The 17,428-nt window shown below is 38.5% G+C and overlaps 2 protein-coding genes across 9 annotated transcripts in view; one reads left to right on the top strand and one right to left on the bottom strand.

Moving 5' to 3' along the window:
- LOC148652231 (acyl-CoA-binding domain-containing protein 6-like) overlaps positions 1-17,428 on the bottom strand; it is a 56,926-nt gene that overhangs the window by 16,147 nt on the left and 23,351 nt on the right. For 4 of the 8 annotated variants that reach the window (XR_015925022.1, XR_015925023.1, XR_015925024.1 and 1 more), the window contains exons 1-5: positions 8,240-8,686; positions 7,077-7,173; positions 1,592-1,757; positions 1,452-1,503; positions 172-332 (exon numbers count right to left, since the gene is read on the bottom strand). Coding sequence is in view for 1 of the 8 variants with exons in the window: in XM_088597578.1 (XP_088453704.1) it covers positions 7,077-7,173; positions 8,240-8,512 (370 nt within the window). In the remaining 7 variants the exon portion in view is untranslated. Of the gene's footprint in view, positions 1-171; positions 333-887; positions 1,504-1,591; positions 1,758-7,076; positions 7,174-8,239; positions 8,687-17,428 lie in introns of those variants that run through there. The other 4 variants (XR_015925021.1, XR_015925020.1, XR_015925025.1 and 1 more) reach the window with 4 other exon arrangements.
- The window catches only part of LOC148652233 (acyl-CoA-binding domain-containing protein 6-like), a 259,679-nt gene that overhangs the window by 240,882 nt on the left and 1,369 nt on the right, over positions 1-17,428 (top strand). The window lies entirely within an intron of this gene.

The following is a 17,428-nucleotide window of genomic DNA, read 5'->3' as shown; positions in this document are numbered from 1 at the left end:
AAGAACTGCAAATAACCAATACTTGAATCTTAAAATCTGGAAAAATTGTACCAAAGGCTTTCAGAAAGTGATAGACAGCTGTGATGTCAATGCCATGGACATACTAAAGCTCAGCAATCAAACTTGTTCAAGAAAAGGTTCACACAGCTGTATGTACATGTGAACGCCTACCTATGTCCTTGAAGGTGCTGTATGTGTAAGTCCCGCAGAAGAAGGTCTGTGCATTTTCATGCCCACTGGAGGGCAAGAATGATGTAGAATGATTTTGCACATCTGGAAGTTCTGGGGTGCTGTGAACCAGCCACACTCCTGTCTGTCTAACATCACAATCCCTGAAAAAGGTCACACAAGATATATTCAAATCTCTTATCGTTTTTGATCCGTCTGGTTTTTCAGTTTCAATGTTTTTAAAGGACAAGTCTGCTCTTTTTGAACGGAGTCCATTATCAAGCCTGCTTCCAGCTGACGAAGTCAATTAATCAATTAAGTTCAAGAATCAAACGAACTGTATAATTGATCAAACTAATCAAAAAATCTTCTATTTTGGGCTAGTTTTCAGTTCTCTTAATCTGACTTTTGGCTTTTTTGTCCAACCGAATTAAACTGAACATACTTCATGGCCAAAAGTCAGATTAAGAGAATTGAAAACCACAGTCCAAAATAGGACTATTCTTAATCCTATTAATTGTTTTCATTTCTTTTCAACTGACAATTGGCCATTAAGTATGTACATTTATCTCTTAATCTCAACAATTTAATTTACTGTATTCATTTAGAAATGGGCTACTGTAAATTCAATTCAATAGAGCCCACAACAAGCATCTTTAGTTTTGTTTTACCCAGCAGATGAATTTTTTATTATAAACATCAGTATTATATTGACTTACAGAAGTGTTTTTAAACTCAGTGATTTTCACCAGGAGAAAAAGCTTTGAAGGCAACAGATTAGTTCTTAGCTTATGTGATGCCTCAGTCAAAGAAATGTAAAGGGGAAAAAAAATAATGAACAAAAACAAGATGGAAATATATACTTTAAAGCTTTATGATTCAAGTTTTAAAACCAGAAAACACAGAAAGCTGGTGTTGGTATTCTAAAGACACAGTATATACTTCGGACATGCCATCATGTCTTGACCATACACAGTAAATCCTAAAATAAATGTTTTCTACTGAATCAATGATTTGGACAACATCTGCAGAATCACACGTGTAAATGTTCTACCCTGAAATAGTGTAAATGTTAAAATATTTTATTTTAGATATATATAAAATGAACAATTCACATCCTGCATATGTAGCAAACATTGCACTTGGCTTTAATCATAGGAATAAGCAAGCAAACCCAGCAAGTATTACAGATACAATTCTATTGTTTGTTGTGCTGTCTATGATGTTTTTTCCCCCCCATTTTCTGTGTCCTTCTGTCTTGTACATTATAAAATGTTACTTACCTTAAAGTTTGTATTTGTATTGCACAAAAGGCTTTTGAATTATAAGAGAAACCTGTGAAAATAAACAAATCGAAAAGACAATGTATATCCTGACCTCACTTTCTGGGAGATGACACAAATAATAAATAAAGGTTTCTTACCTTTTTATGAATGTAGGACAAAAAAGGCTGCAAAGTCTGCCTCATTGCACTCTTGGAGTCATTCACCAATTTCTTCCCATATACCCAGCCATTGGTATGGTCATCCATGTAGAGGTATCGCAGACCTCTTCCTTTATCGTGGTCTGGCAGCTTATACAGAAGAAACCTGTATGATTCCAAAAACACATAAAAGAGTATCACATCCTGTATACTGCTCTAGAACTGTGACACTGTACAATGTGTCCTGGGTGTTGGACAGTGTTAACTGTTGAGATCACTAGAAAATAAAAAGGGCACTTAAACAATACTAGTGTCTGTGGGTGCACTGGTGCTTCTGGGAGATGAACAGAACCTGTGGCAAGAGAAGAAGGGTCAAGCAGCCTTGATCATTTCTAGGTGATGTAGTGGCCTACAAAGCAAAAATAGCTCTTGTTTTTAGGGGTTGCCCATGTTTGACATGAGCATTGTGGCAAAACTGGAATAATCTTATGCGATTAGAGCTAATTTTCTGCATTTTAAACCAGCAGAGCTCTGTAGAACTGAACTGCAGCAGTTGACAAAGAATCAACAGTTGACTAAAAGAAGCGAGGCAAGGCAAGCATCTCACAAACATTACTCTCCTCAAGAATACATTCTGGTGAATCGTTTCAAAACGAACTATTGAAAGGAAAAAAAGACTTAAAATCCAATAGTTATTCCATTTCTCAATTTGTCACAAGGGTGCTCACCAGCACCGCCAATGCAGACTTCTCTGAAGTCTTCATCGGAATGGACTCCGCTGGAGGGAATTACCCCCAGTTGCTCGCGGAATGGTGACTTTCCACATTCTAACGTATCAAGGCGGAGAGAAGTTGCCATGGAGAATAAAATATTCACGTATTGGTACAATTGAACTTTTTTTAAGTTTTAGAACTCATAATATTGTAACTCATACGGCCACCATTGGTTGTGAGAGCCGGCTTACCAGCGCGGTGACGTCCCCGCCCTTCCCTGTGAATAGCAGGGACCGCAGCCGCCGGGCTGATGGGAGATTTCCCTTTAGTTCAGCTGGCTGGGTCCCTGTCGAGTGCAACGGAGGCCCAGGTTCGAGTCCCCAATGGTGGGGGTTCGACCTGAGGCGGCAGAGGAGAGGGCGCATACCCACGTGAACCCCGGAGCGTTACAATTTTTTTGAAAAAACAAACTTCATTAGGCTACTTTAGATTTAAACTGTACGTATTCTACGTACAAAGTTTTGACAAAGCTTTTATTTCGTCACCCCCATTTCAACTAATGTATATTTATTCATTTACCAGCTTTGTATTCTGTACACAGAACATTTAATGGTGCTCGTATTTTATAGTACAAGCTTTGAGGTATAGCCAAGTTTACCTTATTTAGTTGAATGAAAGCGTTATGTTCCTCATACTGTCATTTTGTACTGGGACAGACAATATGAAATGTATTTAATAGTACACAGCTTGGAATAAGCAGCAATATTGCCAGTGATTCCTTAGTTTACTTCGCCTGTTATGAATCGAGGTTAAGTTTACAACACAGTATCACTACATTTGTACAGGGATTGACGAGATAAAATTCAATTTAATCAAACTGCAAGCAGACAACGAAATTTAACAGCCGACTTGGATTTCGACCCTCCTGAGCCGTGTGACAAAACAGTGACGTCACGCGAGGGTGTTTTTTACCTTTTTGTACTAGTGCGCCCTTTAATACTGGCGCACTTGAAGTCCACACTTGCGCTACATTACAGAAGTGCGGATTTGTAGAAATGGCTTAGGGCGCAGGTCAAGAATTGGGACATGGCTTTTATCTCTGAAGCACCCAGAGATTTGGGGAAGGACATTAAACCGTTGTGGCTAAGCAAATAATTAGATTAATTGGGTAGGTAAGAGCCGAGTTGGAATTGAAGATTCATTTAACTGGTGAGTAATTGAATACTGGAGTCACACCTGAAGAAGGCTCCATGGCCAAAACTTTTTTTCAGCATGGAATAAACCTATTACTTGTTCCTTTGCAGCCTACGCATGCTGACGCAGCTACCCACCTGAACTATCAATGTAACATTACTTTTTCACAACAACTTTATTATCAGAGAACAGATTATTTGATCAGAAATAGTTCCAGTTTGCTGTTTGATTGTTGTACTGTCTTTTAATTGTTTGAATCTTAATTTATGCATTTGTACACTTACCTTTTAAGTTGCTTTAAAAATAATGAGGTAGTGAACATCCCACCTACCTTGACAGGTAACAAACTCTTTGTTTTGTTTTTCTCACATTAAAATGTAGGAGAAAAATGTTTGACACTTCCAAATTTTGTTTAACCTGTTATTAACATTGACGCGTTAGCCAATTTCCGCCTGAAATTTCCTCCTCCTTAAACATTTGTTATATCTCTGCAGCAGAACATAGCAGGAGCCTGGTTCAGGTCTTAAATTGAAGGTAACCCCCTTGGCTTTGAGGGTGAACAGTCAAATTTCTTATATTTCTTAATGTGTCCACTCAGCAGACAGACATATGAAAAAAAAACAAAAAAACAGCAGGCGACCATGTTTTTTTGGTGGAATGAAATTTCACGCCTATAATAAAAAATCCTAAAAATATTGAAAATAAGAATAATAACCATTGCAATTGCTATAAAAACTATTAGACACTGCTAGAGAGCCTTTATCTGCTGTTATGCAATGAAAAAAACCTCAGAGTTGCCTTCTGGTGTGAAAAAAAGGAGCACTGATAAAAAACTGATTGATTACCCCTTCTGAGTCAATGATTGACAGCTAAAAGGCAGGCGGAATGCAGCTCGAGGCTTCTAGAGGAAGTCTTACCCCCTAAGAGCTCTGAATGGCTGAAAATACAATGAATGAAAGCGGTTTTTACTAATCAGATCGCCTTATTTCTACCGATCGTTCTTCAAACATTTACTATGAAGTCAATAACGTTCAAGTCTGGGTTATTTTGGATATATATCATGCTTCAGAATAAGGTTAAAACATGGGATATATATATATATTTGCTGGTTTTTGCTTTTGCGGTTTTGTTGGTAAAAATGTATAATATTGACATGCATCATATGAATATGTTTAGATATTTGTTCTATTTATAGAACACTGCATTAATAATTATTGAACTTAATTTTCTATGTGTGCTTCATATGAAAGAAACTGACTAAAATAACATCATATGTAAACTGACACATTGATGTACTGTACACATGTATGCATAGCCCGTGGGGTGTGATTAATGGGCATTTCGACATAAATTTCTAGTTACGTAAGGGTTTCTAAAACTGACCTAGGACCTCAAGCACTTAACTACCACTATGTACCACTAAGTTGCCTTTTCTCACAAAAACTCTGAAATGGACAATGCGACTTAATTCTAATTGCGTCTTGTATCTAATGAGCTCTTTGAACCTCTTCAGTTGGAGTTTGGATACACAGTACAGAAACTGCCATTGTTAAGTCAGTTAATGATTTTCCAGTGGCTTCTGGATCACTTGATGTGCTTTTTATTCAACTAAAATGCTGCTGGTGTCAATCACAGTCCCACACTGGATCACATGGAAACTTATCTTGGGATATCTGGCACACCCCTTCCTTGGTTTAGCTCTTATTTATCAATACCACCACCAGAAACAAATTCATAAATCCTAGTTAAAAGTGATGTTATTGCACTAACCCGAGGTATTACATAGAGATTTGTACTGGAAACGTAACTATTTAATATTTATACACTGGCTCTTGGGCAACGTTTTTACCATTGTGGGCTTGGGTTTCACTGCTATCCTGCTGACAGATTAATTTGAAAATCAAATTCGATTACTACTATTCTGGTTTCTGTACTTTACAGGAGTCTGTCTGAAATTAAGACATAGATACAACAGAACATTTCTGAAAGCAAACCGTGACAAGACTGATATTAGCTCAACAACTGAAAAATTAATGCTATAACATTGATATGTGCCATTCGTTTTTTGTGTATTATGTGTACTACTATAAGGAGCTTTGAGGGTTATTTAAAAACACTCAAAAATTAACATTATACTATTATTATTGTCCTTCAATGCATAGTCATGAGAATTGTGAAGAGAGAAAATCTCGCAATACTGCACTCACCACTCTGGGCAAGTTGTCAAATTTGCCAAGCATGAACTGCGACTAATAGCACCAATGATCATAAGAGACGCTGACACATCGAGGCCACTCTGCGTGGCCTCTATGAACTGGGCTGTTAAATCTACACAAGAGCTAATGCTGAGTTCAAACAATTCGAATTCCTTAATGCCATATCCTCTTCATTAAAGTCCAGGCACTACTGTTTTGTAAATCCTTTAGTCACTTCAAAATTGATACCCAAAATATAAACAAATAATTGTTCCACATAGACATGGAATACTTGTTTATTCTGAAATATAACTGTTCTATCTACATACACTTCACACTTTAAACTATAAATCCCACCATTTTCTAACTGCTTTTTCCCAATACAGGGTTGCAGGGGAGCTGCAGCTTATCCTGGCATGCAGTGAGCGCAAGGTGGTATACACGCTGGAGGGGACACCAGTCTATCACAGGACACACACAGATAGACACACACAACCTCACACCAAGGCCAATTGTCCCAGAAGCCAATTAAACTACCAGCGTGTCTTTGGACTGTGGGGGAAAACCCACGCAAACATGGGGAGAACATACAAACTCCATGCAGACAGCACCCCAGGTCTGGAATTGAACCCAGGGCCCCAGTGCTACATGGCAGAAGCGCTATCCACTCCACACCCATGCTGGCCCTTTATATAGATTTTAATTTTCTTTTGATTGTGTTCCAGAGTACTTATTCTCAGTAGTCATAAAGGTAAGACAATGCAAACTGAAAAATTATTTTATTTTCTTAAATGTAGCACAAAAGGGACAACAGTGAACACTAAATCCCTGATCCACCCCTCTTCATATTATACTCACTGGATATATATGGCATACAGTATATATGGGGAAACAGCCAAGTCCTGTCAGCTGCAAGTGGGCAGGGATGTTTTTGGTAACATTTGGTAGAAAACAGACCTTTTGCTCTTTGAGTAAGCAAAACATGCAGCTATCTGGAACCCGATTCTGTGATTTTTTTAAGGAGCATATTTGTGATTTTTAAAGTGGGCCTTAGTTTCTGATCATTAATATTCATGTTTTGTTTAGGTAACTTCAGTATACAAACTGCCAAGAACTGAAAAACGCAAGAGAGGTTACAGACACAAGTGGGCTGCTCAAGTGACCGTATTCATTAGGTTGCTAGTAGCTAGTAGTTTACTGATGAATCATGTGAAACTGTCTCTTGTACTGTAGGAATCCCAGGAACAGGTTTATCTCTAGAACAAATCTGACAGCTTGTCCCAGAGACAGTTCGCCCTCTCAATGCATGACATCATCCTGGCGCCCAAAAGCTGACACCAAACAAATAGCAGGTTTAAATGAAATTGAGTCAGAAGTCCCTACCTTCTGGCCTCCTTCTGGGTCCAGCGAATGCACACACGCTACATACTCCTGCATGGCCTGTTCTTTGCTCATGTCCCCAAGCTGCTTCCAGGCCTGCCTGCAGCATCACAGCACAATGTGTAACCCATCAGCAGCCTTACAGAGCCCAGCTGGTAGAAACTCTTAACCGCTTTTCAGTAGGGCAAATGTTTTGTTTTTTATTTTTAATACAGTTCGGCAAGGAGATTGTGAATGCTAGAACTCAGCTTCTCGGGTATGTAATTTAGTCATAGTCTATCCCATAAGTTGACTGACAGATCTTACTTGCCTAGGATGTTATTTAGCCTTTAACAACTGAAATCCTACTTACACTCCCTGGTCTGTTGGGTTTCTTACAATATCTGTGAAAGTTCACACATTTACCTTTCTTTTTTTCTGGACAACACTGAAACCTATATTTAGTGTGGGTTTGTGGAGTCGCACAGATTTGTCTCTTGCCTTGTGTAACTTAAAATGAGTTTGTGCACAATACTTTAGCTATCGCTTTCTAAAAGGAATACATATTCAACAACTGAAAAGGTATCAATGAGAAGAAGCAAACTTTAAGAATATGATTAGCTAGTCATCATGTGAACACAGGATAACAATGGCTGTTTCAAACAGCAAATCCACTGGAATTTAACTGTATTCCTATTTTAAATTCACAGTGGCAATATGCTCACTGTGTGGAAAATGATTCAATTTATTTTTTAAATGTGCTAGATATGATATATATATATATTGATATATATTTTATTACCCTGTTCATTTATGCCAACTGCTTATTTCTAAATTTTGCATATAAATAATGTATATAACTCAGTATACGTGGCCAGTAGGTTTGTCAGTAATACAAAATGTTTGGAGAGTAGCAGAAAAGTCGTTTTGTACACTTCTATTCAACATTCGTCAGTTAAAACGATCCCTTGGGGAACTAGAAAATATTGCTAGTGGTTTCTTCATCCAAACGTACTCAGTACTTTATAAACACGAAGGTCACCAACTACATGACAGCAGCTGATTATGCACATGCTGAGTGCACATTTTTAAGGTTTCAAACTAATTGATCTTGAGCCCGAAAACACATCAAACACGTCTTTGCTTCAGTTTATTAAAGAGTTGCCAAAGGTTTGGGGTCGCTTTACCTGTTTATACCTGGCGTACAGGTAAAGCAGCCGTTCTCTGCTCGCTGTCTGCACCAGTCCATGGAGCCGCTCAGCTGCCGCTTCAAACTCGGCTTCAAGCTCCGTCTCTTCCAGGCGATACCCCAGGTCACCAGCACCGCAACCTTCCTCCCCGAGACCCAAGTCTGAATCCGAATCTGAACCACCGAGCGGCTCTCCTGTGTCTGGCCGAGCCGGGTCGGTACCTGAACCCGTAGCAGAGTCGGGGGAAGACGATGGAGAGCGAGACGCCATATTGGAGTATGTCTATAAATATAAATGTTATGATCGTGGTTTGTATTTCCCGAATAATCTAAATCAATCTCCAGGAAGACAAATTATATTAAAATTACTCTCTCCTGCAGACAGTATCAAGATGCTGGCTAACCGTTTCGGGACTTGTTGCTCACCGCGGTCCGTTAACTGTTCGCTCCCCTAAGCGGTCCGAAGGGAAACCAAAAACACAGAGTAGATAAATTGCCAATTTGTTTTAAGCCCTCTGACCAGGAATACAGCTTGTGCAGTGAGGCATTGCAACTTGCCAATCACACGAAAGTTCATTAGGTGCACTTGTTGGTGCACAGTAGAACGTTGATAGTTCATCTGGCTTGCCTGGTTTTTCAGTAGCCAATTCATTCATGTATCTAGTCTAACCCTTTCCTCAAGGAGGTCAGGATATTGGCGTCCACATCACAGTTGGGATGTTTGTTCCAGGCCCCAAACCCTTTGAATAAAAATATGCATTTCCCTGTTTGGTAGATTATTTAAACCTCTTATATTTTTTAAATCCAAATAGTTTCCCCTAGTTCGTGCTGCACTACTAAATCTTATGAAGTGCACTACTGTAGGTCAGTAGCTTTGAGGATTTTGAATACTTACAGTAAATCAGGTCTTGCTATAACTATGAATAGAATTATGAAGGCCAAGACTGTTTTATTTTTTTAATGGTATAGTACACCAATAAGATATTTACAGACAACTAACAAACCATTTTGTGATTTAGTTGAAAAGTGTCTGGTCATGCATGTGGTAATGTGCTCACCTATTTGAATAACACAACATTATACAAAAACATGAATGTGATTATTTTTATTTCAGAAACAGTAGATCAGCTAGGCAAATGAGGTTCCCATCATTAGAACTCCTTTTTTGAGTTTTCATTGCAAGGAGTTTCCCCTCCATGTTAAACATGTTTGATGGTGGCAGATGGATTATTACAGGAAGGCTCTGGATACAGCAGTCGACATCTTCGACAGCAAAGATGTTTTTTTTGGCATCTTCCTGAATTTGGAATTACAGGGATCCCTGGAAACACAGAGTGGTTTGACATGTCACTGTTCGAGTTTCTTTATTCCATGGCAGCAGGTCAGATAGACTTTGGATACAGTTCTACCCAGAGGCATCTGAATGTCAGGTTTATTCAATAAGAAGCTATTTGATTAAAGGTGTGTGGTAATTTGGCTATTAGACAACTGTTTTTCAGTCGTTTCAATCACATTCATAACTATTATTCCTGTCATCTTCTATTGGACTATTCACCCCTGATCTGTACTATTACCTGTCCCTTAACCAGTTCAATACATGAATTACCCTAAATGCCTATTGCCTTTAATTTAAGAAGAACATTATCAAAAGCATCTTTAAAATCTAATCATATCATTTTGTACGTTCTGTGTGTGTTTACTGCTGTGACTTGTTTGAAGAATTTTAACAAGATGGTAAAGGAAGAATGACCTTTTCTAAAACCATATTGACTACTGCTAGGGTAGGCCAATTTGTATACAAATCAGTTTGTTTTTTAAAGGATTCTAAATTTAGGATGAATTCCCCCATTCTACATAAATTCCATCCAATGTCTAATTCTGAACCACACTTGTCACTAATGTGCTACACAAAATAAAATCCAAGTCACAAACTAAATACTCACCATATGGAGTGTTCTGAGGCTTATTCCTACTGAATCTGTCCAAACTAAAAACTTTTTTTGAAGAACTATGAGCACACAAACAAAACAATTTAGGAATATTTCTTCCACAGCTATTATACTTGAACTGTTACGTACTGTATTGATCTTGATAAATTTGTAGTCATTATTCATACAGAACATTCAGCATTGGCCACCATACAGTAGCAGTTGCTATTCTTGTTGATTGCAATTAATAGGAATGTCTTCTAGAATGTTATTTGATGTACAAATGAGCATTCTATTCAAATAATTTCTGTAGTGCTAATATTAAAAATACAATGTCCAAATTAATAATTAAAGTTTGGGTAACTAATCCATACCTTGTGTTTTTGAGGCTTGTTGTACTCATCAGGCACTTGAAATGGTCCAAAGCTTTCACAGCTCCCACGTCCACTGGATGTTCCCTGGGCTCTTAACTTTTCCAAAGATGGATTTGTTTCATTCTGAATTCTGACGTCTTTTGACCTATTACCCATGATCTTATGCTTTATCATGGAGCCAAACTTTTTCAAAGGATGTTTCTTGACTTTCTGGCTCACATTCACATCTTCATCCGGCATATTAACTGCAAAGGGGATGTTGCTGTGAGAGAGAAGCCCTTCGCTCTTAGAGTTTTGGTCAGTTGCATTGGGGTCCTGTAATGTTTTGCTATGTCAATGCGCAGACCACTCTTGCTTTGGGCTGGACTGAGATTTTTATCCTTATTAAGGCTGGGATTGTACACATACCAAGATGAGTGTCCGGGCAACTCCTGTCACAAAAAAACAAAAAGTTACAGTTCAGTGATTGTTCAGTGTAAATCAAAACAAGTAACACTTCTCTTACTGAAAAGAAGATAAGGATTATGGGGTGTGTATATGTTTTTAGCACTGACGTTAACACTAGAATAAAGGCAGACAATGAAATATAAAATAATAAACCAATGTGAATGTTTACAATTGCATGTATAGAAAATAATGCATCTCAGTTTTTTTTATGATGCAGACATCAGTTTGGAAATGTAGACAATACTTTGAGCAAGTCTCTCTATAGTAGCATTAACTCACCTGATTGCTCTTGTACTAATTGAATAAGAAAGTGATAAAGCTGACATCCACAGACACGTGAGTTTAGAACGTATGCTATGAACTGACAGTAGGGATATTTCTGAGATGTTACACAGTGTTAGGGAAAACAAATCTGGATTTGTAGTTTTATTGTAAAGGAAAATGCACAACATAACTATCATCATATTTACAAAATAAAAGTTCCATTTTCCAGTACTTTCTACACAAATGTCTGTTAATTAGGTACAGAACAGGTCCATCCTACTTTCATAAGAGAAATTTTTACAGGTTTGGAACTGTTGGTCATACCTCATCAACCACATCATGCTAAGAGGACTCCAGAAGTCGTGTTTTAATACAGTCAGGCCTCGAGGAGCTTTTCTTCCCTAAAGCCTTACACTGCTGTACTCCTTCTAGATCCTGGACTCTTTGAACCAGATAATCTCCAGGCTTCTCTCGTGTCTCAGAAGCTAACAAGGTGTCACACCAACAGCTTCTCCTAGGGAACGTGATGAGCAGGGCTTATCCATAGTGTCTTCTGGCTGGAAACTGTTTTCAAAACCACTTGGGACTGTTGGAGAAAAGCCTTTTGGAAACTTTGTCATAGAAGACTGTCGTTTTTTACTTCTGACTGTTCGACAAATAACAGGTGAAGGTTCTAACTGGTCCATTTTGGTGCACATGAGCTGCTCAGTGCTCCGGGTTTCCATATCAATGGCAGCTTGAGGAGTACTGGCTGGAACAGTTTAGCTGAATTTTCTTTAGCAGACTATCTGTGACTCCATGTACTATTTCAGAAGAAACAAGGGAAACTTCAGAAAACTGAGGACTGGGTATTGCCTCTTTGTTGTGCTCACTAGTTATGTTACTATCACCCCTCACCTCATCAACGATCTCACTTGCTTCTCTGCTAATACTGGTCTCTGGTGAAAGGGATGAACATCGGGAAGCTGAATGTGTCAGCTTGGAAATGTTGGTCACCATAGAACTGATTATGGTTTTGACCACTGTCTCATTTCTGGTGGCTACAGCTTTCTGTAGAACCTGTTGGGATCCAGTTTGACATAGCAATTCATTGTGAACAGAGCTGGCAACCTGCTGAATCTTGTGTGGTTCATGAAACACATCATTATCCTGTTTCACAACTGTTATCTCCTGGTTTTCGGACAAGTCCTACAACACACTGTCAAAGAGGTCCACAGCTATCTGACTCAGCAAAGACACAGACATCTTCCCTGGGATTTCTGTAGAAGTTTCCTCTTTTATCAAAGTAGGGTATATCTGCAATAGCAGCTGTGTTATGATGTTTTCCACAGTCTCAGTACACACTAAAGTCATATTAAGTGATTCTGTTGATTTAGCCATAGAAATTTCCTGGAGCCCAACTAAGGAAACCGGTTCAATATTCAACGGTTCTACAGGGACACTGAGTGGTTTGATTTCAGAACTGTTTTCAAGATGGGAGTCTCTTTTCAGTTCCTCAGAAGAACTGTTCTCAATTTCTGATGTAACGATATGATTATATTCGTGTATTGCGACATTTCTTTGAAAAAATAGAATAGCAATATTATGGACAATTAATTGACTTTTATATTTCTAAATATCACAACATGATCGAATTTAAGTAATTTTAATAAACAATGAATAGTCACCTATGCGTTACAATATAAACATTTATACTGATTTAAATCGCAAACGAGGGTTTAAATTTATGTGTTTTTTGATTCACAATCAGACAAATGCAACATTTGCAGAACTGGTCCTCACACTGAACGCATTCTCTTTCAATAATCTTTTTTACCAACAGGTCAGTGGAGTTGCCATGGGCACCAGAATGGGACCCAGCTATGCCAACATTTTTGTCGGCTGGGTAGAAGAACGCTTCTTCGCTTCCTACACTGGCTATGTCCCTGACCTCTACAAACGATATATCGATGACTGCGTCGGTGCCGCCACATGCTCCAACGATCAGCTTGAATTCTTCCTGCACCATTTCACCAACTTCCACCCGTCCCTCAAATATACGGTTAACATTTCTTCCACCACTCTTCCGTTTCTAGACATCCACTTGTCTATCAACTACCCCCGACTGTCCACTTCAGTTTATTACAAACCCACGGATTCACACAGCTACCTCCTGTACAGCTCATTTCACCCCAACCACACTAAAAACTCTCTTCCTTTTTCACAGTTCCTTAGGTTACGACGATTATGCAGCGACGACATCGACTTCGAAAACCAAGCCCTCGAAATGTACTCCTTTTTCATCAACAGAGGATACCCCAGCAGTGTGATTGACAGGGCCCTTGCCCGAGCCAAAAACACCCCCCGGACCATCAACCCGATCAGGAACTCCCGCCGTAACAACCGCATTCCTTTGGTGCTTCCTTACCACCCTAACACACTTCCTATCCCCAGGACCATTAACCAGAACTTTTCCATCCTACAGGATGATCCCTCCATTGGGGCCCTCTTTTCTGATCGCCCTATCATCTCATATTGCCGACCACCTAATCTGCGTAACCTCCTTGTACACAGCTCCCTTGACCGCCCTCAGCAATCATCCACACCAGGCACTTTCCCTTGCAAAAGAGCTCGCTGTACCACCTGCAAGTACACAGCCACCACCACACTCATTCAAGGCCCCTCAGGACAATTCCGGATCACCCAGACAGCATCTTGTACCTCCAGCAACCTTATTTACTGTATCTCTTGCAGTAAATGCCCAGCCATCTACATTGGGGAAACAGGAAGGAGACTCGGAGACCGCTTCAGAGAACACGTCAGGGCTGTGAAGATTAAAGATCTCTCCAAGCCCATTGTTTCTCATTTCACCTCTGACGGCCACGACCACTCTAATCTCTCCGTCTGTGTTCTCAAAGACGGTTTTCCGAACTCATACATCAGAAAGACCACCGAAACTAAAATTATTCTGCAGCTATGATCACATATTCTCCCTTCCCTTAACGACAGATTACTGTTCTTTTAAATTTTCTCCATTCATTGGAAGTTTCATTTCACACCTCTCTGCACCCATTCTGACTTCACACCTCTTGATTGGCCTCTCTTTCTGTCCCCTGCTCCCGCCTCTCACTTCTCCTCCCTCTCAACCTTTGTTCTCCCGCTACTTTACCTTTGCCTACTGCCCTGTCTCTCTCACACCTGAAGAAGGCTCCACGGCCGAAACGTTGTGTTCTCTTTCTTCTTTTTTTCAGCATGGAATAAACCTATTACTTGTTCCTTTGCAGCCTACGCATGCTGACGCAGCTACCCACATAAATTGATATCTTTGTCTTCTAAGTATCTTAATAAACTTTCAGCATAGCTTTCTCTCTGTTTAGATTTATTTTTCTTGGGATCTTGGGATCAAACGTGGAAAGATTAGATTGTAATCATTTTATTTTTTAAATACATTTTAGAAAAGTGTAATCTATACTAAAAAGCTGTACACCACCTGCTATAAAGATACATATTGTAATACTTTCGGGCTCAGATAGGACGGACACAAGAACTCAGATTTGCGGAGTTAAATCTCAACAAAACAACAACAAATCTCAATATCTAGTACGAATTATTTGTAATACAAACCAAAAACTCTCAAATTCCTACAATTAGCATAGCCTGCCCCTTATGCAAAACTAAACCCTCCTCCCATCCCAGTTTATCCTCTTTATCATAAACAAAATCCAATTTTCAACATACAGCATTACACAAAATCAATACATCAACACTCTATACTCAATAACGATAATTCACAAACAGCCAGAACATGTAACTCCACATTCCCAAACAGACCTAATTTCCATAGCCCCGCCCCTTATGTAAAACCAACATCCCTCCCCTGTTGTCTCTCTCCGCTGGCCTTTGTAATCGTTTTTATTTTTAAATTAGTTTAGCAAAGTCATGTATTTTAAAAATCTTAAGATTTCTATATTTATGTCTTTATTTAGTGGTTTCATTAGTGACAAAGGCTAAACTTTCTTGGAAAAATGTCTTTTATGTAAATCATATTTGCTATTAATTCATTTAGGGCTAGAATATGTTCATTGTCTTCCAATGAAAGAAGGGTTCCTTTCGCCGTAAATGTCGGGTTGACATTACAAGCTTGCCACGCCCGGACTGTTACACCAACGTATTAGCATGTTAAAGCGATTTCATTGAGGAGCCTAGCTTTCTTAACTAGTAAGTACTGTACTTTTGGAGGGGGGAGGTGTCTTTCGCTGGAAATCTTGCCCCCTTCTACTTTGAAAATACCTGTGAAACCGGTTTAATTTGTCACAGCCAGCACTCCCGCAGAGAGGGGGGTTGTACTCGTTAATGTCTAAACCGGAACACATCATTATATCTCATTTTGTATTTCTATAAAAAAATCGTTTGCCCAGCCTGACACTATTGTTGTTATTGTTTTTATCCTGTAAAGCGCTTTGAGGAGCCACCTTTAAAGGCGCCATATACAATAAAGTTCATTATTATTACTATTGTTAATTTGCTGGACAGAGAGGTGAACATTATTACGCAGAAGACAAAGATAGCGATTTACGTTGCATTGTGCATTGTGCTGCTGTAATACAGTTTAAAATAAAAGTCTAAACAGTATCAGCTTTATTTATGGGTTGCAATTTAAAAAAAGTCAAAAACCGCACTCAAAATGCAATTTAGAGCTTTCTGGCAAGAGGAGACACCCAAATTAATAATGTCACATGCCACTGTTTGTGCATGAACAAGGTTATACTGCTAGTTCCTTAGATACGCGATTAAAACATTTTTAATAAAATGCTTTTATTCACTCATAATCTGACAATTTCAGGAAGACTAAGGAAGGACTAAGGGAATTGTCATCCGTTGTTGAAGCTCTGTGAGCTAGGTGACTTTGAGACCACTTGTTATCCCAGGTTGTTTGAATCGCCACAATTCAAATAGAGAAAAAAGAACTGAATGACAAGATTTAAGATGTGGCTGTCAATGTTGGATTAAAAAAAACACGTTGCCTGACGTTAGTTGCATTGCTTGAAAAATAATTTTATTTCGAGAGACTGGATAAGTAATTCAAGTGTTTTTTTAACTTCCTGAAAAACAAATAATAATTAAACTACATGTGCAAACGTTTTATGATATTTCGCTGTTGTGAATGTCTGTGGAGTGTATCTTATTTGCCTGTCTGTCCTGGCTGTGCTCTCTGGGTACAATGGGGACAGATGGGTACAATCAGTGTTGGGTATTTACTTTGCTTTGAGATGCCACTTTTAAAGGTGATATATAAAATCAAGGCTTTAACTTGCTTTGACTCCGCAAGTCTGAGTTGTTGTGTCTGTCCTATCCGAACCCGAAAGTATTACAATATGTATCTTTATAGGAGGTGGTGTACAGCTTTTTAGTATAGAATACACTTTTCTAAAATGTATTTAAAAAATAAAAATGGTTACGATATAATCTTTCCACATTTCATCCCAAGAAAAAATAAATCTAAACGGGGAGAAAGCTACGCTATTTTATTAAGATACTTAGAAGATAAAGATATCAATTTATGTTGCATTTGTCTGATTATGAATCAAAAAACATGTATTCAAAACATGATTTAAATCAATATAAATGTTTATATTGTAACGCATAGGTGACTATTCATTGTTATTAAAATTACTTAAATTCGATCAGAGTGGGAGTCAGGAACCTAACCCACAGCGCCACCGGCAAGGTCATATGCAGAGTGCTGAAAAAGCACTACAGAAACATTATCAACAGACAATGTACAGCGTGTACTATTCTTGTGTTGCGGTATATGAATATAATGATATATTTATTAATTTCTTTAGATACACAATTCCATATTATATTCCCTTTTAATCAAATTCTAAAAGTATGCTTGTTGACTCCAGTATCACATTAGTTAAAGACTTCGAAGCTTAAAATGTTTAGGGAGAAATAAAATACTGGTGTGTATTGTTTAGTACCGAGACCAGCCATATACTGTATGTTTATGTTCCAAAATTAATACCATTTATGGCCTTCACACACGTTACAGTATGCTCCTATTCTTTTTATGCTCAGCTACTAAGATTTCCCTTCAGTGGTAAAATTCCATTTAAATATTCAATACTTAAACTGGCACAGTAAAGACATTTAAATCTTTCTACGACCGATCAACGCACCACGAGTGCCCGT

This window comes from Lepisosteus platostomus, chromosome 11, assembly GCF_059453375.1.
Source record: "Lepisosteus platostomus isolate fLepPlt1 chromosome 11, fLepPlt1.hap1, whole genome shotgun sequence".
Classification (NCBI taxonomy): Eukaryota; Metazoa; Chordata; class Actinopteri; order Semionotiformes; family Lepisosteidae; genus Lepisosteus; species Lepisosteus platostomus.
Note: the sequence above shows the minus strand (reverse complement) of the source record. Positions and strands in the feature narration are given on the sequence as shown.